Raw genomic sequence first — 21,140 nt, 5'->3', positions numbered from 1 at the left:
AGCAATGAATTCCGGGTAGAGGTAGGGGTCCACCAAGGTTCCATCCTCAGCCCTCTCTTATTTATCATAGTCCTCCAGGCAATCACAGAGGAGTTCAAGACAGGTTGCCCCTGGGAGCTCCTCTATGCTGATGACCTTGCCCTAATTGCGGAGTCACTATCAGAACTAGAGGAGAAGTTTCAGGTGTGGAAGCAAGGTCTAGAATTGAAGGGCCTTAGAGTCAACCCAGCTAAAACCAAAATCCTAATAAGTAGGAAGGTAGATAAAACACAAACCCCTTCAGGTAGATGGCCCTGCTCAGTATGTAGAAAAGGAGTAGGTAGTAACTCTATAAGATGTACCCGGTGCAAGCTATGGACACATAAGAGGTGCAGCAACATCAAAGGCAGGTTAACTAGCAAGTTAGTTTTTGTTTGTGGCAGATGTTCAGGTGCAATAAAGACTGCAAACAAACAGGAAACAACTTTTATCTCATTCCAGGGTGAAAAACTAGAGGTAGTCGATAGCTTCCGCTATCTGGGCGACCAAGTTAGTAGTGGGGGTGGGTGCGCTGAAAGTGTAGCTGCTAGAATAAGAATAGCCTGGGCAAAGTTTAGAGAGCTCTTACCCCTGCTGGCGACAAAGGGACTCTCACTCAGAGTAAAAGGCAGACTGTATGACGCATGCGTACGAACAGCCATGCTACATGGCAGTGAAACATGGGCTGTAACTGCTGAGGACATACGTAAGCTCGCAAGGAATGAAGCCAGTATGCTCCGTTGGATGTGTAATGTCAATGTGAATACCCGTCAGAGTGTAAGTATCTTGAGAGAAAAGCTGAACATAAGAAGCATCAGTTGTGGTGTGCAAGAGAGACGATTGCGCTGGTATGGACATGTGGTGAGAATGGATGAGGATAGCTGCGTGAAAAAGTGCCACACCCTAACAGTTGAGGGAACCCGTGGAAGAGGTAGGCCCAGGAAGACCTGGGCTGAGGTGGTGAGGCAAGACCTTTGTACATTGGGCCTCACCGAGGCGATGACTACTGACCGAGACCTTTGGAAATGTGCTGTGCGTGAGAAGACCCGGCAAGCCAAGTAAGATCGTTGCCAGTGCCCCTGGACTGGCTCTTGTGCATTCACCAAGAAATAACTAAGTCGACTGACTCCATAGAATTTCTCAAATAATCCAGTTTGTTTTCAGCAGCTGTAACACATTGACTTTCTGATCTCCCCACCCCACGACATATTCTAAATAAATCTGTTTATTTACAGCCACGAAGATAGAAACGGAAATTTAAACATCTTGCAACTCTCCGTTTTTCTTTTTTCCATTCTGGTGTAATTAAAATGTGAAGACTGCTACACTATTACACAAACATTACAACTAACGTAGGAGTCATAGAGAGTAACAGAACAAAGATTTTTGCAACACAAATGCATCTAAATGTAATAAACTGCAATAAAAGGGAGAGAAGTTAAGATCAAACTTTGTCAACTTACCAATAAGGCGTACCAATGAAAGAGTCTCGGCATTGGTTAGGTTTTGTGTTTTTAGCAGATACACCAAAGTCAGCTACAAGAAAAGATTAAAACAGGTTTGTAAATGGTAAAACTTGTGTTTTACTTTCATAACTAATCCTAGCTTAGTCAACGGTTCTTTTTCTACAATACATGAAGTATATGTTGGAACCCAGAGAAAATTATTTTAACTTTGAACAGTTGCCTTCATTTCCCGCAATTCCAACAGCTCATGAGGGGGTACCCAATAGTAACCAGAAACATTCTGTAGGACAAACCCATTGTAGTTCAGGCTTCTGCCACTAGATGCAACTTGATGCAACCCTCAGATATCAGTCTGTCGACTAGTATCTTTGGCTGAAGTCGTACTACCACGTGGTGCATCTGTTTTACAGTGCTTCTCTCTTCTTCGTCAATTTTTGTGATGGCTGAAAAGAAGGAACAGCATACTTCCATGAAATTCTGTTTCCTGCTGAATAAAACAGCAGCCAAAACAGTTGTCATGCTTCAAACAGCTTACAAGGATGCTGTCATGAACAAAACACAAGTTTACAAGTAGTTTCCATGCTTTAGAAATGGTCACTTGTTGCTTGAAGACCAACCTCATTCAGGACAACCACTGACCTCCCAAACAAATGAAAACATCATGAAAATTCCTGAACTGATCTTGGTGGACTGTCACTAAACAATTGTCAAACTTGATATGACATGTGTATCCTAGAGCTTCTGCCAACAAATTTTGAGTGAGGAATTACGAATAAAAAGAGTTTCAGCCTTGCTTGTTCACAGAAGATCAAAAGCAGTCACGACTAAATGCATGTCATGAACTGAAGAACAGTTGGAAGATGATCCAGACCATTTTTTGAAGGTCATCACTGGTGACAAAAGCTGGTGCTATGGAATTTGCAGATGTGGAAGAGGTGAAGAAAAAACAATGGAGGCGTTAAATCGCATCACTTTGCAAGAGTTTGCAATGGTGGAAAACATGTCTAGACCAATGCATTGCTTCAAATTGGAGAATACTTTGAAGGTGATAAAAGTGTAAACATGTAAATCTAACGGAATAAAATTATATTGCAAAATTCCAGTTTCTTTTGGGGACCCACTCATACAGGTTTAAAAATTTTTTGTAACTCAACACATAATCCAATCAGTATCCAACAATGTTCAATGATAGAGAAATACATTTATTTATCACCACTTTAGACCCTCAAAAGCATCAGAATAGGAAACATTTCATATGGGTCACGTTTTACATTGATAACTTTGGATTAATTGGTGACATCAACATAATGATGACAGGAGTTAAAATCAAAACCCACTGCAGGTGTGGGACATGGAATGGAAAGCATAGTTGCAGAACATAGACTGAGGCAATAGAACATCCAATATACTATGTCGACAAACTATTTCTAAATAATCTCTTTCTTACTGTCATCTCAAAGGATCTTGTGGATTAATGTTTATTGATACTGTAGATTAAAGTTTAGTGATAACTGATAAAAGTGAAATGATTATCACTGTCATCAATTCAATAAGTAACTAAATAAAATAAAAAAGCTGATTAACTCAATCTACTGGAGACAGACACTCCAATAAACTATATTGCTGTATATGAATTGCACTGGAGTTATATAGCTTTTAGTTGTTATTTCTAAATTGTTGATTGGATTTGTTTGGCTGAAGTATATCACTTGAATAACAGACTTGTCGGCCTCAGGTCTTATTTCATTACTCAAAAGCAATATAAGAACCAGGACATTTTCAATAATTGAAATTTTATAGCCCATCAGAAAGATTTCTAACAGCAAAAACTAAATTCCAACACACACACATGAATGATATGATTATACAAGCACACACACCAACAAACTCAAATGGCAAACTCACCTAACTTGACATCACCTTCCATGGTTAAGAGAACATTGCCTGCTTTCAAATCACGGTGAATAACATTGTTGTCATGAAGGAAAGTCAAAGCTTTGCACATAAAATGACAAACATAACGGATCTGGTCTTCTGTCAATGGTTTTTCCAAATCAAGCATGATAGAATCCAGAGCACCACCTCCACAGAATTCAATGAACATCTGGAAATGGAGAGATAATTAGTGTTGTATTTAACAGCAATTCTAAAAAGATAGATAAACTATCCAGTCATTTGTTTATGTTCTTACCCAATATAAATAAACAGAAAATCATATTCTAGGTTAATGAATTTGTTGGAGGAAAAAGCATTTATCAAATATAGCTTTTTTGAGAAACCTTGCCTTGGATTTTAAAAAAAGCATAAAATAAAAATAGAACAAGAAAAATAAGTTCACAAAAATGAGAAAAAAAAAGTTTTAAAAAAAACGATTACCTGAAGTTCAAAACTTATTCTTTATTCAAAAACAAAAATAAGTTTGGAAGAATTAAGTTTGCAGAAATTCATTTCTGTTATCTCCTTCCACATCAGATATATATCTTGAAGAATTTTGTTACACTATTCTAGTATTATAAAATATTTATGGAATATGTAGACACAGGCATGGCTGTGTGATAAGAAGCTTGCTTCCCAACCACATGGTTTCGGGTTCAGTCCCAATGTGTGGCACTTTAGGCAAGTGTCTTCTATAACGGCCTCGAGCTGACCAAAACCTTGAGAATGGATTTGATAGACAGAAGCTGAAAGAAGCCCATCATGCTAAATCAGACTGAGTCTGGTGTAGCCCCTCAGCTTACCAGCCCTGGTCAAACCATCCAACCCATGTCAGCATGGACAACAGACATTAAATTATGATACTGGTGTGTGTGTGTGTGTGTGTGTGTGTGTGTGTGTGTCTCTCTCTCTCTCTCTCTCTCTCTCTCTCTCTCTCTCTCTCTCTCTCTCTCTCTCTCTCTCTCTCTCTCTCTCTCTCTCTCTCTCTCTCTCTCTCTCTCTCCCTCTCTCTCTCTCTCTGGACTTGTTCCCTGGTTTGGCAAAAGAGACCTGTAGAATAAGTACCAGACTTCAAATAATAAGTACCAGGATTGATTCATTTGACTAAAACATTCGCCAGGGCAGTGCCCCAGCATAGCTGCAGTCTAATGACAAACAAGATAAGAGATACTTAATGGCAGGCAATAATCTAATGATGAAGACTGATTACACTATGTTTGTACTTACACTACTTCCAACCAAAATATTATCTCATTGTTTTTAGTTCTATGTCTTATGCACATCCATTTCTTGTATTAAGTTTTAAACTTATGCCATCACTCATCATCATAATTATCATCATTTTACATCCACTTTCCATGCTGGCATGGGTTTGACAAGTCATAACAATCCAAGTCATCTGTTATTGCAAGCCAATGCTCCCATAGACTGGTGTTCATGTTTCATTTGGATAAATGCTTCACCAATCACAAAGTGTACTGAGTGCATTTTCTGGTGGCACCAAAACTAGAGACTGAAGAGTCCTTAGCAAGATAGAATTGTAGGGACATCACAGCTTTAATGTGCTCATTTGCTAACCACTTTTCAGCATGTACAGGGTGTATTTATCATGACACCAACACTAGAGAGTTTGCCATACTCACCAGTACCTGCAGAGATGACACAATTTGGCAACTTTCCATCAAGGCAGACAAGAAAAGTATTAGTATTAGTATAGATTAGTGAATATTCTTTACATTTCCTTGTACACAGGAAAAGTAGAAAATACTCAATAAATTAAGTCAGATATGATGTTAAATAAACTACCAATATTACATAATCTATTATTGAATTTTGTGATTTTCATTTTACATTGACAAAATAATCAATTAAGACATTTACTGGATTATTTAAATGTGATGTTATAGACTTTCAAAGAGATATAAAAGTATGGTTGCAGGAATAAAAAATTGAAAATGTAACACTTGTTTCTTTTTAGTATGTAAAACCCAGAATTACAATATTTTTTTACTCTTTTACTGGTTACATGCATTCAGCTGTGGCCATGCTGGAACATTACCTACAAGGATCGCTCATATTGACATTTTAAGTTCATTACTTATTTTATTGATACGAAAGGAAGGCGTTAGGAAGGGCATCCAGCTGTAGAAACTGCCAAATCAGATTGGAGCCTGGTGTAGCCATCTGGTTTCACCAGTCCTTAGTCAAATCGTCCAACCCATGCTAGCATGGAAAGCGGACGTTAAACGATGATGATGATGAAAGCTTGAAAGAATTGAAGCCAGCATGCTCTACTGGATGGGTAATGTCAGTGTGCATATACAACAGAGTGTAAATGATGTAAGAGGAAAATTGTGTGCAAGAGAGAAGACTGTGCTGGTATGGTCATGTGATGCATATGGATGAGGACAGCTACTTAAAGAAGTGCTAGTCTCTAATTGCGGAGGGAACCATTGGAAGGGGTAGACCCAGGAAGATGTGGGATGAAGTGGTGAGAAAGGATCTTCAGATGCTGGGTCTCACTAAGGAGATGACAAGGGACCAGAGTGTGTGGTGATTTGCTGTACTTAAGATGCTTCAAGCTAAGTAAAATTGTGGCCATCCATCCATACAAGCATGTCCCTTTTGGCCTTGCCCCCACTCCCTCTCCCAGAAGTCTTTGGCTTGCAGGTGCCCATGCCACATAAAATGCACTTGTGCTACTGCTATGTAAATGCACCCATGCCAGTGACATGTAAAAAGCAACCAGCACACTCTGTAAAGTAGCTGGCATTAGGAAGGGCATCAAGCTGTAGACACTATGCCAAAACGGACAATTGGAGTCTGGCCAGCTCCTGTCAAACCATCCAACCCATACCAGCATGGAAAGTGTTCATTGATGATGATGTGAAACTGCTAAGTTATTGGAAATAGAAAAGCATGTGGCTGCAAAGTGAATGTCTTAACTACATAGCCATGTCTGTGCCTATATCAATGTTAATTTCATTTCGCTTAAGTGACTAAAAGGATTTTAAATTTTTTCTTTTAATATCTGAATGTAAAAAACAACAATAGGGTGGCTGCCAGATCCTCATTTTTGGTGGTAGAAACCAGAGAAATTGACTTGTGTAACTTTTACACCACTGTCATGAACATCCTTGTTTCAAATGTAACATTTTTGCTTCTCCGGACAAATAAACAACTCCACCTCTCTTTATTGACTCTCACTTTATTTACTGTCTCTATACATAGCTTGCATGGCCCTCACAAGCCATTCATCTATTTCTAGTTTCCTAATGAAACCCTGTCCTAGGTTGATGATTGCTGTGTTTTAGAGCTAATCCCTAGCTAAATACTCTTGAAATTATCTCACAATTAATATGGCATCTGCTGTACCTTTTCCTGGTATTAACTCAAAATGCATATCTTTTATGCTGATATATTGCTCATTTGGATGTAGACTGTTAACTTACATGAAGTGAAAAATTCAGGTGAGCTGAGTAGTAAAAGTATATCAGCTCTATTATTAATTTCTCTATAGAAAGCTTTGTTAAAGAGAGAGATAATTCCAATAATTTTAATGAATGTTTGTTCAACATCTGTAAAATTTCAGCTACTTTTTAGCATATTGATCTTTGTGAGTGAGGGAAACAGAGATAGAAAGCTAGCTAATAAACCTATATTATTCACAACTGGAAATAAGTGTTTCCAGTTGTGGAAAGAGAGAGGGAGATGTTTATAGTTGGTGGGAAGCTTTTTTTCTTTTCTGTGTAATAAATTATTGTGTGTGTCAATAAATTTTTTTTATTTGTCTTATTGAGGAAACAAATATCTGTATATTTTAGTTATGCTATAAATTAAGATAGTGTCTACCGATATTTAATTCTCAGTGGCATAGGCCATTTAACTACAAATAGATTGTTGTATAGTCCTAGGTCTGATTGAGTGAATCTATGATGTTCAGGTATTGAGCTGAAAGACTAGGTGCAACCGAAAGATCTTTGTTCTATGCTAATGTCTAGTTTAGAACCATAGTACATACTTCGATATGCAGTAGTATGTAGTGCAGTGTGACATGTCTATTTCTGTACACCTATTCATCTATTTCTGGCCATATCTGCTACTCTACACCTGTAGGTCTTGGTGATGGTTATAGTGTATGTGTTCTGGGTGTTGTATATGTGTCTGCATGTTTGGAGATTGTTTTTCATGTAGAGGCATGGACTATAAGGATTAGAGTTTGCTGTAGCAACAAACTGCATCTTTCATATGTCATGTCTAAATGGTCTTTTATTTTCAATATTTCTATTTCCCTGTGTGGCTGAGCTGTTGGTGTGGTCTACATAGCTGTATTGATGCAAAATATGATGTTGTTTGTAGTTTGTTGTGGAGAGATTGGGGGTTCAGATGGGACTGGGGTTATCTATGGTAGATCTAATGTAATATTTGTGCATAATTGTTGTTTCTTTCTGTGAGTGCTGTAAATATGTTTGTGCTTTGTTTTTTTCTTTCTTTTCTTATGTATTGTGAATGCTGTGGAAGTGTTGTACATAACGTCTGGAATTTTTGTCTTCTTTGCATTTTGTTGTGTTAAGTGTGACGGTTGGTTGTATTTGATGTTCTCTGGTGTTGCTAGTAAGGAGAGGCTACTGTAAGCATGTTGTTTTGGAGCCATGTGTCTAGATGATTGATATATGATTAGAGTATTGCACTGCTGAGTTTGGAGAATAGTTGCAGAATGTAAGAATAATGTTATCTATGTATAAGGGTATATGAATATTTTTGAGGTAGGGGAAAGATCTGAAAAGAGTGGGTGATAAATGGATAATGGGGAATGGAGTTGAAAGTTTGTTAAAATGGTGATTTTTAAAAAATTATTCTTGTTGGAGCCTTCATGTTTTCTTTGTGTGTGGTTTGGTTGTTACGTATAGTGATCTGAATCTCTGTTGTAATTTGGTGAAGGGAATTAGGGTTAATCAAAATTCAGTGTTTTTGAAATATTTGTAAGTATGCAGGGTGATATGTCAGTATCATAGAAGTTCATTTGGATTTTTGTTGGAATGAATAAAATTTATGATTTTGTCTAGTTTCCAGATTCTGACAGTATTGATAGGAGTAGTTTTAAATATTGGTAATGTTGGTAAGTGCAGTGACTCCTTCAAATCCTAAATGTTTCAGATGTAAGTTTGACATTTTGTCAGAGCCTGAGACTTAAGTTTTTAGAATTCACTATTGCTTTTGAGGTGTCTGATATGAGCAATGTCAAATTTATGGTCTAAGGAGAAGGTGCATGTTTTACACATGTTCTCTTCTTCATTTCATGAATTTTAGTGACTAATTTACCAGAAATATTTGTTTAATGTGGATGTTTGCTTGGTGTTGGTGTGTATGTTATTTAAGGATTGGCCATTGTTGTTGTTGGTGCTAATAGCAATTTACTGTTTTGTAGTTTATGTTGAATAAATGTGTGGAAATTTCGATGCCAGTGCCCCTGGACTGGCTCATGTGCGGGCGACACATGATATCTTTCGAGCGACATCGTTGCCGGTGCCCCTGGACTGGCTCATGTGCGGGCGACACATGATATCTTTCGTGCGAGATCGTTGCCAGTGCCCCTGGACTGGCTCTTGTGCGGGTGACACATGAAATCTTTCGAGCGGGATCGATGCCAGTGCCCCTGGACTGGCTCTTGTGCGGGGGATACATGGTTTTTTTCGAGCGAGATCGTTGCCGGTGCCCCTGGACTGGCTCATGTGCGGGTGACACATGAAATCTTTCGAGCGAGATCATTGCCAGTGCCCCTGGACTGGCTCATGTGCGGGCGACATATGATATCTTTCGTGCGAGATCGTTGCCAGTGCCCATGGACTGGCTCTTGTGCGAGTGACACATGAGGTTTTTCGAGCGAGATCGTTGCCGGTGCCCCTGGACTGGCTCATGTGCGGGTGACACATGAAATCTTTCGAGCGGGATCGTTGCCAGTGCCCCCGGACTGGCTCATGTGCGGGCGACACATGATATCTTTCGAGCGACATCGTTGCCAGTGCCCCTGGACTGGCCCTTGTGCGGGCAACACATGAAATCTTTCGAGCGACATCGTTGCCAGTGCCCCCGGACTGGCTCATGTGCGGGCGACACATGAAATCTTTCGAGCGAGATCGTTGCCGGTGCCCCTGGGCTGGCTCTTGTGCGGGTGACACATGAAATGCCTTGAGCGGGACAGGATCGTTGCCAGTGCCCCTGGACTGGCTCATGTGCGGGCGACACATGAAATCTTTCGAGCGACATCGTTGCCAGTGCCCCTAGACTGGCCCTTGTGCGGGCAACACATGAAATCTTTCGAGCGACATCGTTGCCGGTGCCCCTGGGCCGGCTCTTGTGCGGGTGACACGAGGTTTTTCGAGCGAGATCGTTGCCGGTGCCCCTGGGCTGGCTCGTGTGTGGGCGACACATGGAATCTTTCGGGCGGGATCGTTGCCAGTGTCCCTGGGCTGGCTCTTGTGCGGGTGACACATGAAATGCCTTGAGTAGGACAGGATCGTTGCCAGTGCCGCTGGATTGGCTCATGTGCGAGCGACACACGAGATCTTCCGAGCGGGATCGTTGCCGGTGTCCCTGGGCTGGCTCTTGTGCGGGTGACACATGAGGTTTCTCGAGCAAGATGAGCGTGGCCTTTGCCAGTACCGCCTGACTGGCCTTCGTGCGGGTGACAGGTAAAAGCACCCACTACACTCTCTGAGTGGTTGGCTTTTAGGAAGGGCATCCAGCTGTAGAAACACTGCCAAATCAGATTGGAGCCTGGTGTAGCCATCTGGTTTCAACAGTCTTCAGTCAAATCGTCCAACCCATGCTAGCATGGAAAGCGGATGTTAAACAACGACGACAATACGTACAGACATATATATATATATATATATATATATATATATATATATATATATATATATACCGCCTGACTGGCCTTGTAGGGTTTTCGAGCGAGATCGTTGCCAGTGCCCCTGGACTGGCTCTTGTGCGGGTGGCACATAAAAGACACCATTTCGAGCGTGGCCGTTTTCGTGCGGGTGACACGTAAAAGCACCCACTACACTCTCTGAATGGTTGGCTTTAGGAAGGGCATCCAGCTGTAGAAACTCTGCCAAATTAGATTGGAGCCTGGTGTTGCCATCCGGTTCCACCAGTCCTCAGTCAAATCGTCCAACCCATGCTAGCATGGAAGGCGGACGTTAAACGATGATGATGATGATGGAGTGAACAGAAGAAGGAAGTATGAGAGAGCACTAACAGCAGCACAACCAGAAATGAGTAAGATGAGCAGGAGTGCCTCAAAACATCAGACGTTTCCATTCTTTCAGGTTGCCAAGGAAGAGATTACAAGAAAGTGCAATGACATCAACGGGCCAGAATGAATTAGTGGAAATAGAAAGGTTCTTTGAGGTGTAGTCAAAGGGGAGTGATAGTCAATAGCAAAGGTAGACAAAGGTAAACATGTGTAATGAGATAAAACTAAGAGTAGGTGATAAGTGGCAAGAGGTGACCTAGAAGACAGAGAGTGATTGTTTGTAGTAGACAAGAGCAAGGCTACAGTGTACTGGATAGAGGGATGAGGTTACTTCAATACAGTCTCTTACACAGGTACCTACAAAGAACAAGGGAGTCAAAATGATGATGAAAGATGACACAGATGATAGGGAGATGAAACATAGAACACTATGAGTTAGAAGGGTTGGTAATAAATAGAAAAGAGAAGGGGACGGGGTGTTACAATGTAGGTATGCATGCATGCATGTATGAACCTGAAATAGAAATAGCAACAAAATCAACCTTAATCATACCCTACTGGCTTAAAAAAAAGATGGACATGAACAATGTGATCCTGATTATACAAACAAAACTTGTAGAATATACTACTAGAAACAAATGTAATATAGATAAACAAAACAAACAGATAAAGTCATCAGGCTGATCACTTTTTATTACTCAGAATAATATAACAGACATATTTTGATTAACAGGGGGGTAAAACATTAGATAGGTTTTAAATACAACTAATTAGTTAGATTAAAGTAGAACAAACAGTGAAACCATGACTAATACAAAATATTAATAATTTATACAAGGAAACAATTCCACAAGTGTCATATTAAAACAAGCTTGTTTCTTTAGTACCGTCTTACATTACAGATAAATACCTAAACCTTTTAACCCCCAACCTGCCTGAAACAACCCCTCGTTCTATGATAGTAACTTCCTGTTCTAAAGTGATCTGAATTAAAACCTTTCATCAAAATTCCATGCTAATTTATGTTAACTAGCTTGTTTCCTTACTACCATCTTACATTACAGTTTTATTAATGCTTCTGACACCAACTTGCCTAAAACAACTCCTAGTTCTAAGACAGAAACTTCCTGTTCTAAAGTGATCTTAAAACCTTCCATCAAAATTCCATGTTAATTTATGTTGCAAACACCAGCTTATAAATTCTTTATTATTTTCAAAATTAATTGAAACAAAGATTTTCAACAAAAATATGGTAACAAAAGAGTAAAAGTTGTTACAAAAAAAGTTCACTTCTTGCCCAAGAATAAATTGAACACTAATTGTTAAAAGAACAACTGGGTATAAACAGCATTATATTTATGTTGGATTAGCCAGTGTATAAAAAGTGCTCTATATTTTTACAAAAACATCATCTTTACACAATACTAAGAAGGTAGTTATTGTTTAATTCAGTGCTGATTGAGCAGACCTGTGAACAAAAGCATTCCAACCACAGGTACTCCATTCTTTATTCAAACTTAGTTCATGTAGCATCACTGCATGCATTGTTATTGCTTGTCTTATTTTATTGAGTAGACACTGTCAATATACCTATGAAACGAAGGCAGTCAACTGAAGAGTAACTTAGTGGCATTCTAGCAAGGTCATGTAGACTGTATTGAGAGAAATTCAGCTGTGACACTGAGCAGGTTAGACGAGTAACTATTCCAAAGGTCTGTCACTAGTTCATTCTTCCATGAATAAAGAAATACATCATAGAAACAAACGATGCATGTTGGGTGAAGACATGGAGAATACACAATAAAAAAGGACAAGTAGCTTTGAAATTAATCATTTATATTCTTAATAAATAGACACTGGCATAAAAGGTGACACATGTTCACAAGGTATGAGCAGGTACTCATGCTCACTTAATCCTAACCATAAAGAGGAATTGATGTGGAATCTATGAAGATACCAAAACCATAAAATGAATTGTCATATAGATCTTGATAGAAAATTAGTCAAAAACATAATGAACATTAGAAAGCAATTTCCATTTTTATAATCCAAAGCTAACTCTTATAATATCTCTAAAAAATCTCATTTTCTTCACTAAATTCTACTTTAAATAGCTAGTCTGAAGAAGCTAGAAAGTGCCACTAGCTTTCAGATCTTCCTAGGCTATTACAGGCAACTCTGTGAGGTTGGTATGGTTGATATCAAATACAAGCTGTTGCCAGTTAGCATTTAAAAAGGAAACTCTGAATAAGAAAGTTCAGAGAGGAGTGCTAGTCAGATGAGGACAAGCTGAAGATAATGTTTAGTATAGTCTGTGGTTGGTAGAAGAGATAAATGCAGTGAGTTGTTTTAGAAGGCCTCAGTGTACAGCTTGAAAAATAAAGGATTAGAAAGTAATGTTACAGTGATAAATGTAATGAGTTGTAACATTTATCTAAATAATATAAATTAATAAGTCATGGAATATCAATGCAGGGATAGCTATTTGGTTAACAAGTTCATTTCAAAACCATGCGATTTTGGGTTCAGTCCCACAGCAGAGCACTTTGGGCAAGTGTCTTCTCCCATAACTTCAGGCCAACCATTGCCTTGTGAGTGAATATGGTAGATAAAAACTGTGGAGAAGCCTGTCATATGTGTTTGAGTCTTTGCCCCATCCTTCACTGCTTGACAACTGGTGTTGGTTTGCTTACATCTTTGTAACTTAGCAGTTCAAAAAATAAGATCGATAGAATAAGTATCAGACTTAAAAAAGAAAAATAAGTACTAGGGTCGATATGCTTGATCAAAACTCTTCAAGATGATTCCTCAACATGGCTGCAGTCCAACAACTGAAATACGCGAAAGAATAAAAGACTATATACTGACTACCATTCTACTTTTCTTTTTATCCTAATCACATAACACAAAATGTAACATTTTCTGAAACAATGTTAAAGGATTTTATTTAAAGACCAGGCATCAAGTTGAAAACTTTAAAATTTACATAGGAACTTATCAGCATTCGGCCATTATAACATTACAATAAGTTTCTTCATAGACAGGAGCCAACATTGTGTTCACTTCCTTTATGAGTTCTTCACAAGTGCTCTCATAAGCTTCCTATAGTGTTTGAGTAACATTAAGTATAAAATAATAATGACGAGCTTATTGTATAGTGCTCAGGTGCACTACAACAATATTTCAGCAATATGTTTATAATATAGCTTTAACAGAAGACAAACCTTCTCAAAATAAATGGAGTAACGACGTCTGCACCAATTATATATTGGTTTCAACTTTTGACACAAGGCCAGAAAGTTCAGATTACATCAACCCCAGTCCTCAATTGGTACTTATTTTATCAACCCCAGAAGGATGAAAGGCAAAGTCGACTTCAGCGAAATTTGAAATCAGAATGTAAAGATGGATGGAATGCCACTAAGTATTTTGCCAGTGTGCTAATGATTATGCTAGCTCACTACTTTGCACCAATTATATATTAAGGACAATTAAATATCATTGTTTGTAGGCAGAAAATAGAATTACAATAATCATTTCAGTAGGCATGCTAACAGCATGTTCAATAGTAAATATCAGCAGCTAATTCTACACAAACTGAATTTTAAAATATGAAAAGAAAAAAATTTTAAATATCAGCTGCAAAGCATTGCTTAAATACAATGGGAAATTAACTAGTGAGTATTTTTATAAATATTCACAAGGAATAGTACAGGTTGGAAAAAGCAACAGATTTGCAGAAAACACCTGGTAAGTTGTAAGTTATCTAAGCCTAAATAAAGCAGCATTTATAAAAGTTAACTCAACATTTATAACATCTTGTAATTATATGAAATTATAAGGCACAGGCATAGCTGTGAGGTAAGAAGTTTGCTCCCCAACCACATGGTTCTGGATTCAGTCGCACAATATGGCATCTTGGGCAAGTGTCTTCTATAGTTGACCAAGGCCTTGTGATTGAATTTGGCAGATGGAAAATGAAAGGAGCTTGTCATGTGTGTGTGTGTGTGTGTGTTTAAATACAATGTGTACACGTACACATTTCCACCACCATCACCTGGTATTGCTTTGTTTACATCCCTGCAACTTAGAAGTTCAGCAAAAGCGGCTGATAGGGTACCCCTCGAGGTGATGCTCCAGCATGGCCCAATCCAATGGCTGAAACAAGATGAAAGAGGGTGGCATGGTAATATTTATACAAGTGACATTCAAAATGGTCAGGTGAATATGATCCTCTCATGATCAAATTACTTTTCCACTGCTGCTGGGGGTTAATTTGGTCCCTAGAGAAACTAAATTTTATGTCGTCGTCGTCGTCGTCATTTAACGTCCGCTTTCCATGCTAGCATGGGTTGGACGATTTGACTGAGGACTGGTGAAACCAGATGGCTACACCAGGCTCCAATCTGATTTGGCAGAGTTTCTACAGCTGGATGCCCTTCCTAACGCCAACCACTCAGAGAGTGTAGTGGGTGCTTTTACGTGTCACCCACACGAAGGCCAGTCAGGTGGTACTGGCAACGGCCACGCTCATCTTATGTGGTTTAGTTATATCAAAGTAGGTGAAAATATCTTTCTAGGAAACTTGACAGTGATAAATTAACAACCTATCAAGGGAGATTTATTGCTCATCTGTTTAATGTTTCCAGTAGGAACTGCAATTAATAGGTTTACAAAACACCCAGCCTACAAAGTCTTCCATAGAATATTGCCTTTATTTTTAATTAAAACTTAGTTATGTATCTTTATTACATTGTAATATTGGATTGACCAGACTTTTGGACTACTCTACATTTTAAAAATAATTATTTTTGCACAACACTGAAGTGAGTAATGCTGCTGTTTAGATCCTGATCAACACTGATTAAGCAGATGTTTCAGCCATGATCACTCTACTCTTTGTGCAGATATAGTGGATGTTGAACTTAGAGTTATATTATCCAGTATCTCCTTTCTTTAATTTTAAGATGGCAGGATGTGATCTGATGGAGATTTCATTGTTATTACTAACAAGCTAGCAATTGCATAGAGTAGAGACTACTCTCAGAGTAATATTTATAACAGATGAAACAAGATTTTCGTTTTTTCACAGTATATTGTAAGTTAGACAAAAGAAATTCCAACAGGAAAGATAGCAAGCAGCTAATAGCTACTGTTATTTATTGTATCGCTGCAGCTGATTCTGGAATCTAGCAATAGATAAGAACCTGTTTAGATTCATCATGTAAAGAATAGATGGGAAACTTTACAGAAGATATTTCAGTGGATATCATGAGATTTGTTTCTAGTAGCATAGCATAGAATAGCATCCTGTTTCATGGAGTCATTGTAATCTTTGCTCTATTCATCTTGTTGTATAAGTAAGTGTGTGATTTTTGGTTCATTCTTTATAAACTGAGAAAATTATTAGCCACACCAGAATTCTGCTAAACAGACCATCCATACAAGAACTCAAACGGATACATGCAATGGCTATGTAATACGCTTTTTCTTTAAATGTAATTACTATTGTTACTATTTAATATTAGTTTTTCTTCTCCTTATATATAAAATCATTGTTTGTTTGTTTTTTTATTGTGGCAGTGAGTTATTGAAGGTATTTAACTTGAGAAACCTCTTTAAAAACAAAACCACTAACTGACTAGACAGAAAACATGCCTAAATTAGTTCTTTATCATTATAGATAACTTAAACCAAGTGTGTTTTGTGAAGCCACTTGGGCACATCACTGCCATTATCTATGTCTTGCAGCTCCTGATAATTTTCTATTTCTCTCTCCCACTCTTTACCCTACTAGATGTGAGTAGCCATGTTGAAGCCTGTTCTACCCACCCCTCTCATATAACTTCACCAGTGCACTATCACAATTCAACAACTGCTAGTAACAAGACTTCACTGTGGAAATCCAAGAATGCTTGTGCTCCCACTACTGTCCAATGTGCTTTAGTAGATTCCGGTAGTGACCACAGCAGGAGCAAGTAAAGTAGACTCTGTTACAGTATCACAGTTACTGTTTCTCTATATTTGACAAACAACTTTTTTTTTTTAATCTTTTTATTTGTTTCAGTCATTTGACTGCAGCCATGCTGGGGCACCACCTTGACGTGTTTTAGTCAAATGAATCGGGCCCCAAGACTTTTATTTTTAAAAGCGTAATATTTATTCTATAGGTCTCTTTTATCAAACTGTTAAGTTACAGGGAAGTAAACACTCCAACACCAGTTGTCAAGCAGTGGTGGAGGAATAAACACAGACACAAAGACACACACACATAGATATATACATATATGCACGACAGGTTTCTTTTCAGATTCTGTCTATCAAATCCACTCACAAGGCTTGGATCAGCCCAAGGCTATAGTAATAGACACTTGCCGAAAATATCATGCAGTGGGACTGAACCCAGAACCATGTGGTTGGGAAGCAAGCTTCTTACCACACAGCAACACCTGAACCTTATCACACATATACATAGGCTCTCTCAATGAAAGCTAGCCAGGAGTTAAACAACATTACTCTGCTGAGTGTATAGTATATACTGATCTAAAATAGGGGCCTCTTCTAAGTCACAGAGGAATAGTAAACATCCAGAAATCCAACTGTAAAATACATGTTCCAATAATGTATGCACCAACTGAATTTAAAGAACTGCCTAACCCACAGAAATGGCAAAAATGTTTTAAAAACAAAAAATTATATACAGAAGCATGGCTATATGGTTGGGTTCAGTCCCACTGTGTAGCACCTTGGGCAAGTGTCTTCTACTATAGCCCAAAGCTTACCAAAGCCTTGTAAGTGGATTTCATAGACAGAAACAGAAAGAAGTCCCTATAACTTAGCAGTTTGATAAAAGAGGCCAATAGAATAAGTACCAAACTTGAAACAAAATAAGTACTGGCGTCAATTTGTTTAACTCAAGCCTTCAAAGTGGTTGTGTGCGTGTGTGTGTGTGTGCATGCACACAAGTCCTGAATTAATAGTAACAGGAAGTAAAACGTATCAGTGAGCAAATGTCCTGTAGAAACAGTGACACATATCAAAGTAGTATAGAAAATGGTACAGTATGTATGTTTGGAAAACAATAGATTTTAGTCACGATAAGTTAATGTGTGGTAAATGTTACAAAAAGGGAGCAGTTGACAAATACCTATTAGTTATTCTCATCAGTAACAAAGTGTTTGTTGTTCATTGTTTGATAGTCAATTAGATATAAATAAATTACAACTGTCAAAGAAGCATCAAAAACAGATTGTTTTATTTATGGGAATGGAAGTGAATGCTTTTAGTACTAATATGTTCGACAAGGGTATTAAAGATGTTTGAAAAATTAAATGTAATCACAACCAGTGGTTTCAAAGCAAACAAAAAAAAGTATAATAGACACATTCACTCTTTTAGACTACAGCAAAAAGAATTTCCCACTCAACATCAAACTGCTATAAAACTAACCAATATATGGGCCAATGAAATTACAGCCAGGAAAAAGCATTTCGGTCCAGTAAAGCAGTTAAAATTTGAATACTGTTTAATAGACCAACAAGCTCAGAGTAGTGTGACTGATTGAATATCAGGTCCAATATATGAATAAACTATGGCATGTACAGAGTACTCTTTCGTGCGTGTGTGTTTGTTCTGCATATATCACAAATAGTGTGTAAGATTTTATTCAAGAAACAAACACAAAGAATAAAAGCAAATTCCTAAAATGGCAAAGTATAAATAGAATGTGAATTTCTGCAATAAATTCTTGAGACGACTAATAAACAAAAATAAAATAAAATGAAATCTGACTGTCCACCAGACTGAAAGCAAAAAAACAAAGACATGGCAGGACTTTGAGCTTACTTAATAACAACTTGTTACATTATATCTAACTAGTTTTGTTATAGGTATGCCAACATTAGAATTGCACAACACTACAATCATTCTATATCAAGCATTGCACAACACTACAATCATTCTATATCAAGTGGTTGGGTGAAACAACAACAACAACAACCCAAGAAACATTAACACACTGGACAAAATGCTTCTGGTTTTATGCTCTCTGTTCAAATTCCACTGGTGCCAATTCCTTTCATCCTTGGTGAAATAAATACCAGTTGGACACTGGAATCAATGTAATCAACTATTCACAAATTTTCAGGCCTTGGGCCTAGAGTAGAAAGAATTATTATAATAAATAAAAAAACTAAAACAGTTTAAAAGTAACCTATAGTTTATTGGTTTATGAATAACTTATTGTCAAAAAATCGAATAGGAAGTGCTTCCCTTAAGCAGGCCAACTCATTAAATTCATAGGCTCCAGCACACAAGTCTTTGATTCTAATGGTTACTCTGTGTGTGACAGTGGCTTTGAAAGGGTTAATCACCCTCATTCTCTTGATTTGATCCCATCTAATTTTCATCTTTTCCCCAACATGAAAAAACATTGACTGGGAATCAGTGTCACAGTGATGATAAATCATATCTTCTATTGATAACTTCTTTTTAGCAACAGGATGAAAGTTTATTCACCAATGGGATCCAAGCACTGCAACACTGATGGAAGAAGTGTGTGGACAACAGGGGAAACTATGTTGAAAAATGAACCTCATTTGGTCACATTCCATGAGAGTATCTTGGTCAGCCTATGAACCTTTTAGCTCACCCTCATATGTGTCCTTTTCTTCTATAAAATTTCAAGAAACATAACATCATCATCATCGTTTAATATCTGTTTTCCATGTTGGCATAGGTTGAATGGTTTGACCGAGGTCTGGAGAGCCAGCAGCTGCACCAGGCTCCAGTCTGATCTGGAAATGTTTCTACAGTTGGATGCCCTTCCTAACACCAACCACTCTGAGAGTGTAGTGGGTGCTTTTTATGAGCCACCAGCACAGAAGCCAGTCAGGCAGGCCTGGCATCAATCACATTCGGGTAGTGCTTTTTACATGCCACTGGCACAAGAGCCAGTCAGTGGGGTACCAGCATCAGTCACGTTTGGAGGGTGCTTTTTACGTGCCACCAACACGTCTATGTCTATGTAAGAATTACTAACACAGAACAGCAGGTGAAATGTTTTGCAGTATTTACTATATCATTTCTTCAAAATCTGAATTCAAATCTCACTGGTTTGAATTTTACTTTTTTCACCTAATAAAAGAAGTCCAAGAAGGATTATCATAATACTTATTGTTTCTAAACATAACATGTAGTTCCAAGAAGTCTTGACATGAGCTAAACTTGAATTATAGTGAGGGAGGGCAGCACTAGAGGACCAGCTTCAATTTCTCATCTCTGACTTCCTGAACCAGAGGAAAGCAGGCCAAAATGCCTGGTGATATACCAAGCATGCAGTAGAATGATCAGGATAAGTTATGTCTTACCAAGTTCTGAAGTATGCATCCCTACAGCAGTATTGTTGGAGATCAACTTTCCATTCATTGCAACTTGACTATCGATGGTTGGGTTTCCTTTGCACATTTTGTCAGAAAGTGTTAAGCTCCATCTTACTTTTTAAACCGACAAATAACAAAAGTAAATAAAGTTACAAACCGTATCCCTGGTTTCATTTACCTAATTCTGATCTTTCATTTACCGAATTCTGATCTTTCATTTACCGAATTCTGATCTTTCATTTACCGAATTCTGATCTTTCATTTACCGAATTCTGATCTTTCATTTACCTAATTCTGATCTTTCATTTACCTAATTCTGATCTTTCATTTACCTAATTCTGATCTTTCATTTACCTAATTCTGATCTATGTCCTCTCTACAATGAACGAAAGTTTATAACTTAAAAATAAATCAATTATTGTCAACTACCCCAACTATAACTGTCTCAGCTATCATTGCTCCAAAAATAGAGAAGTTATTTTGTTTTGATCTATTTCTAACAAAGTTTAACAGACAACTACCCTGCATTGGCAGGCAAAAGCAGCTTGTTGAACGTAACTAAAAATTCCATTCTTACAGTCTGTGTGTATGTGACATTGTTATATTATGTTGCAATTGGCTACATGTATAAAGTGTGCATGCAAATAACTGAATATAAGTATATCAATGTATACAGGTACATATGTGTGCATACATACATATGTATTGTCCATTTGGTAAGAGTAGGGTCCAACCCTCTGCTAAGTAAATGTTGACAGCAGGGTTAAATTTTACACCAGTTACCTTATCACCATCTCCATTTTAACATCCATTTTCCATGCTTGCATGGGTCAGACAGAGTTTATCGAGACAGATTTTCTACAGCCAGATGCCTTTCTTGTTGCCAACCCCTCATCTTTTTCCAAGCAAGGTAACACTTCCCTATGACTAGATATATTCTTGTAGGATACTGGAAGTGAATGACACTGCTTGTATGACAGTGACACTCATTTGTAACTATTATATGATGTTAAGACACAAACATACACAACAAGCTTCCTTTGATTTCTGTCAACCAAATCCACTTAAAGGCTTTAGTTA

The 21,140-nt window shown here is 38.0% G+C and overlaps 1 protein-coding gene across 2 annotated transcripts in view; it reads right to left on the bottom strand.

Moving 5' to 3' along the window:
* The window catches only part of LOC106869338 (serine/threonine-protein kinase 10), a 220,233-nt gene that overhangs the window by 135,441 nt on the left and 63,652 nt on the right, over window positions 1–21,140 (bottom strand). For both annotated transcript variants that reach the window (XM_089348059.1, XM_089348060.1), the window contains exons 3-4: window positions 3,390–3,588; window positions 1,482–1,554 (exon numbers count right to left, since the gene is read on the bottom strand). In XM_089348059.1, coding sequence (XP_089204185.1) covers window positions 1,482–1,554; window positions 3,390–3,588 — 272 coding nt within the window. The remainder of the gene's footprint in view (window positions 1–1,481; window positions 1,555–3,389; window positions 3,589–21,140) is intronic.

The sequence above is a fragment of the Octopus bimaculoides genome, chromosome 2, assembly GCF_046866305.1.
Source record: "Octopus bimaculoides isolate indiv1 chromosome 2, ASM4686630v1, whole genome shotgun sequence".
NCBI classification, from domain to species: domain Eukaryota; kingdom Metazoa; phylum Mollusca; class Cephalopoda; order Octopoda; family Octopodidae; genus Octopus; species Octopus bimaculoides.
This window is presented reverse-complemented; position numbering and strand designations above follow the sequence as displayed.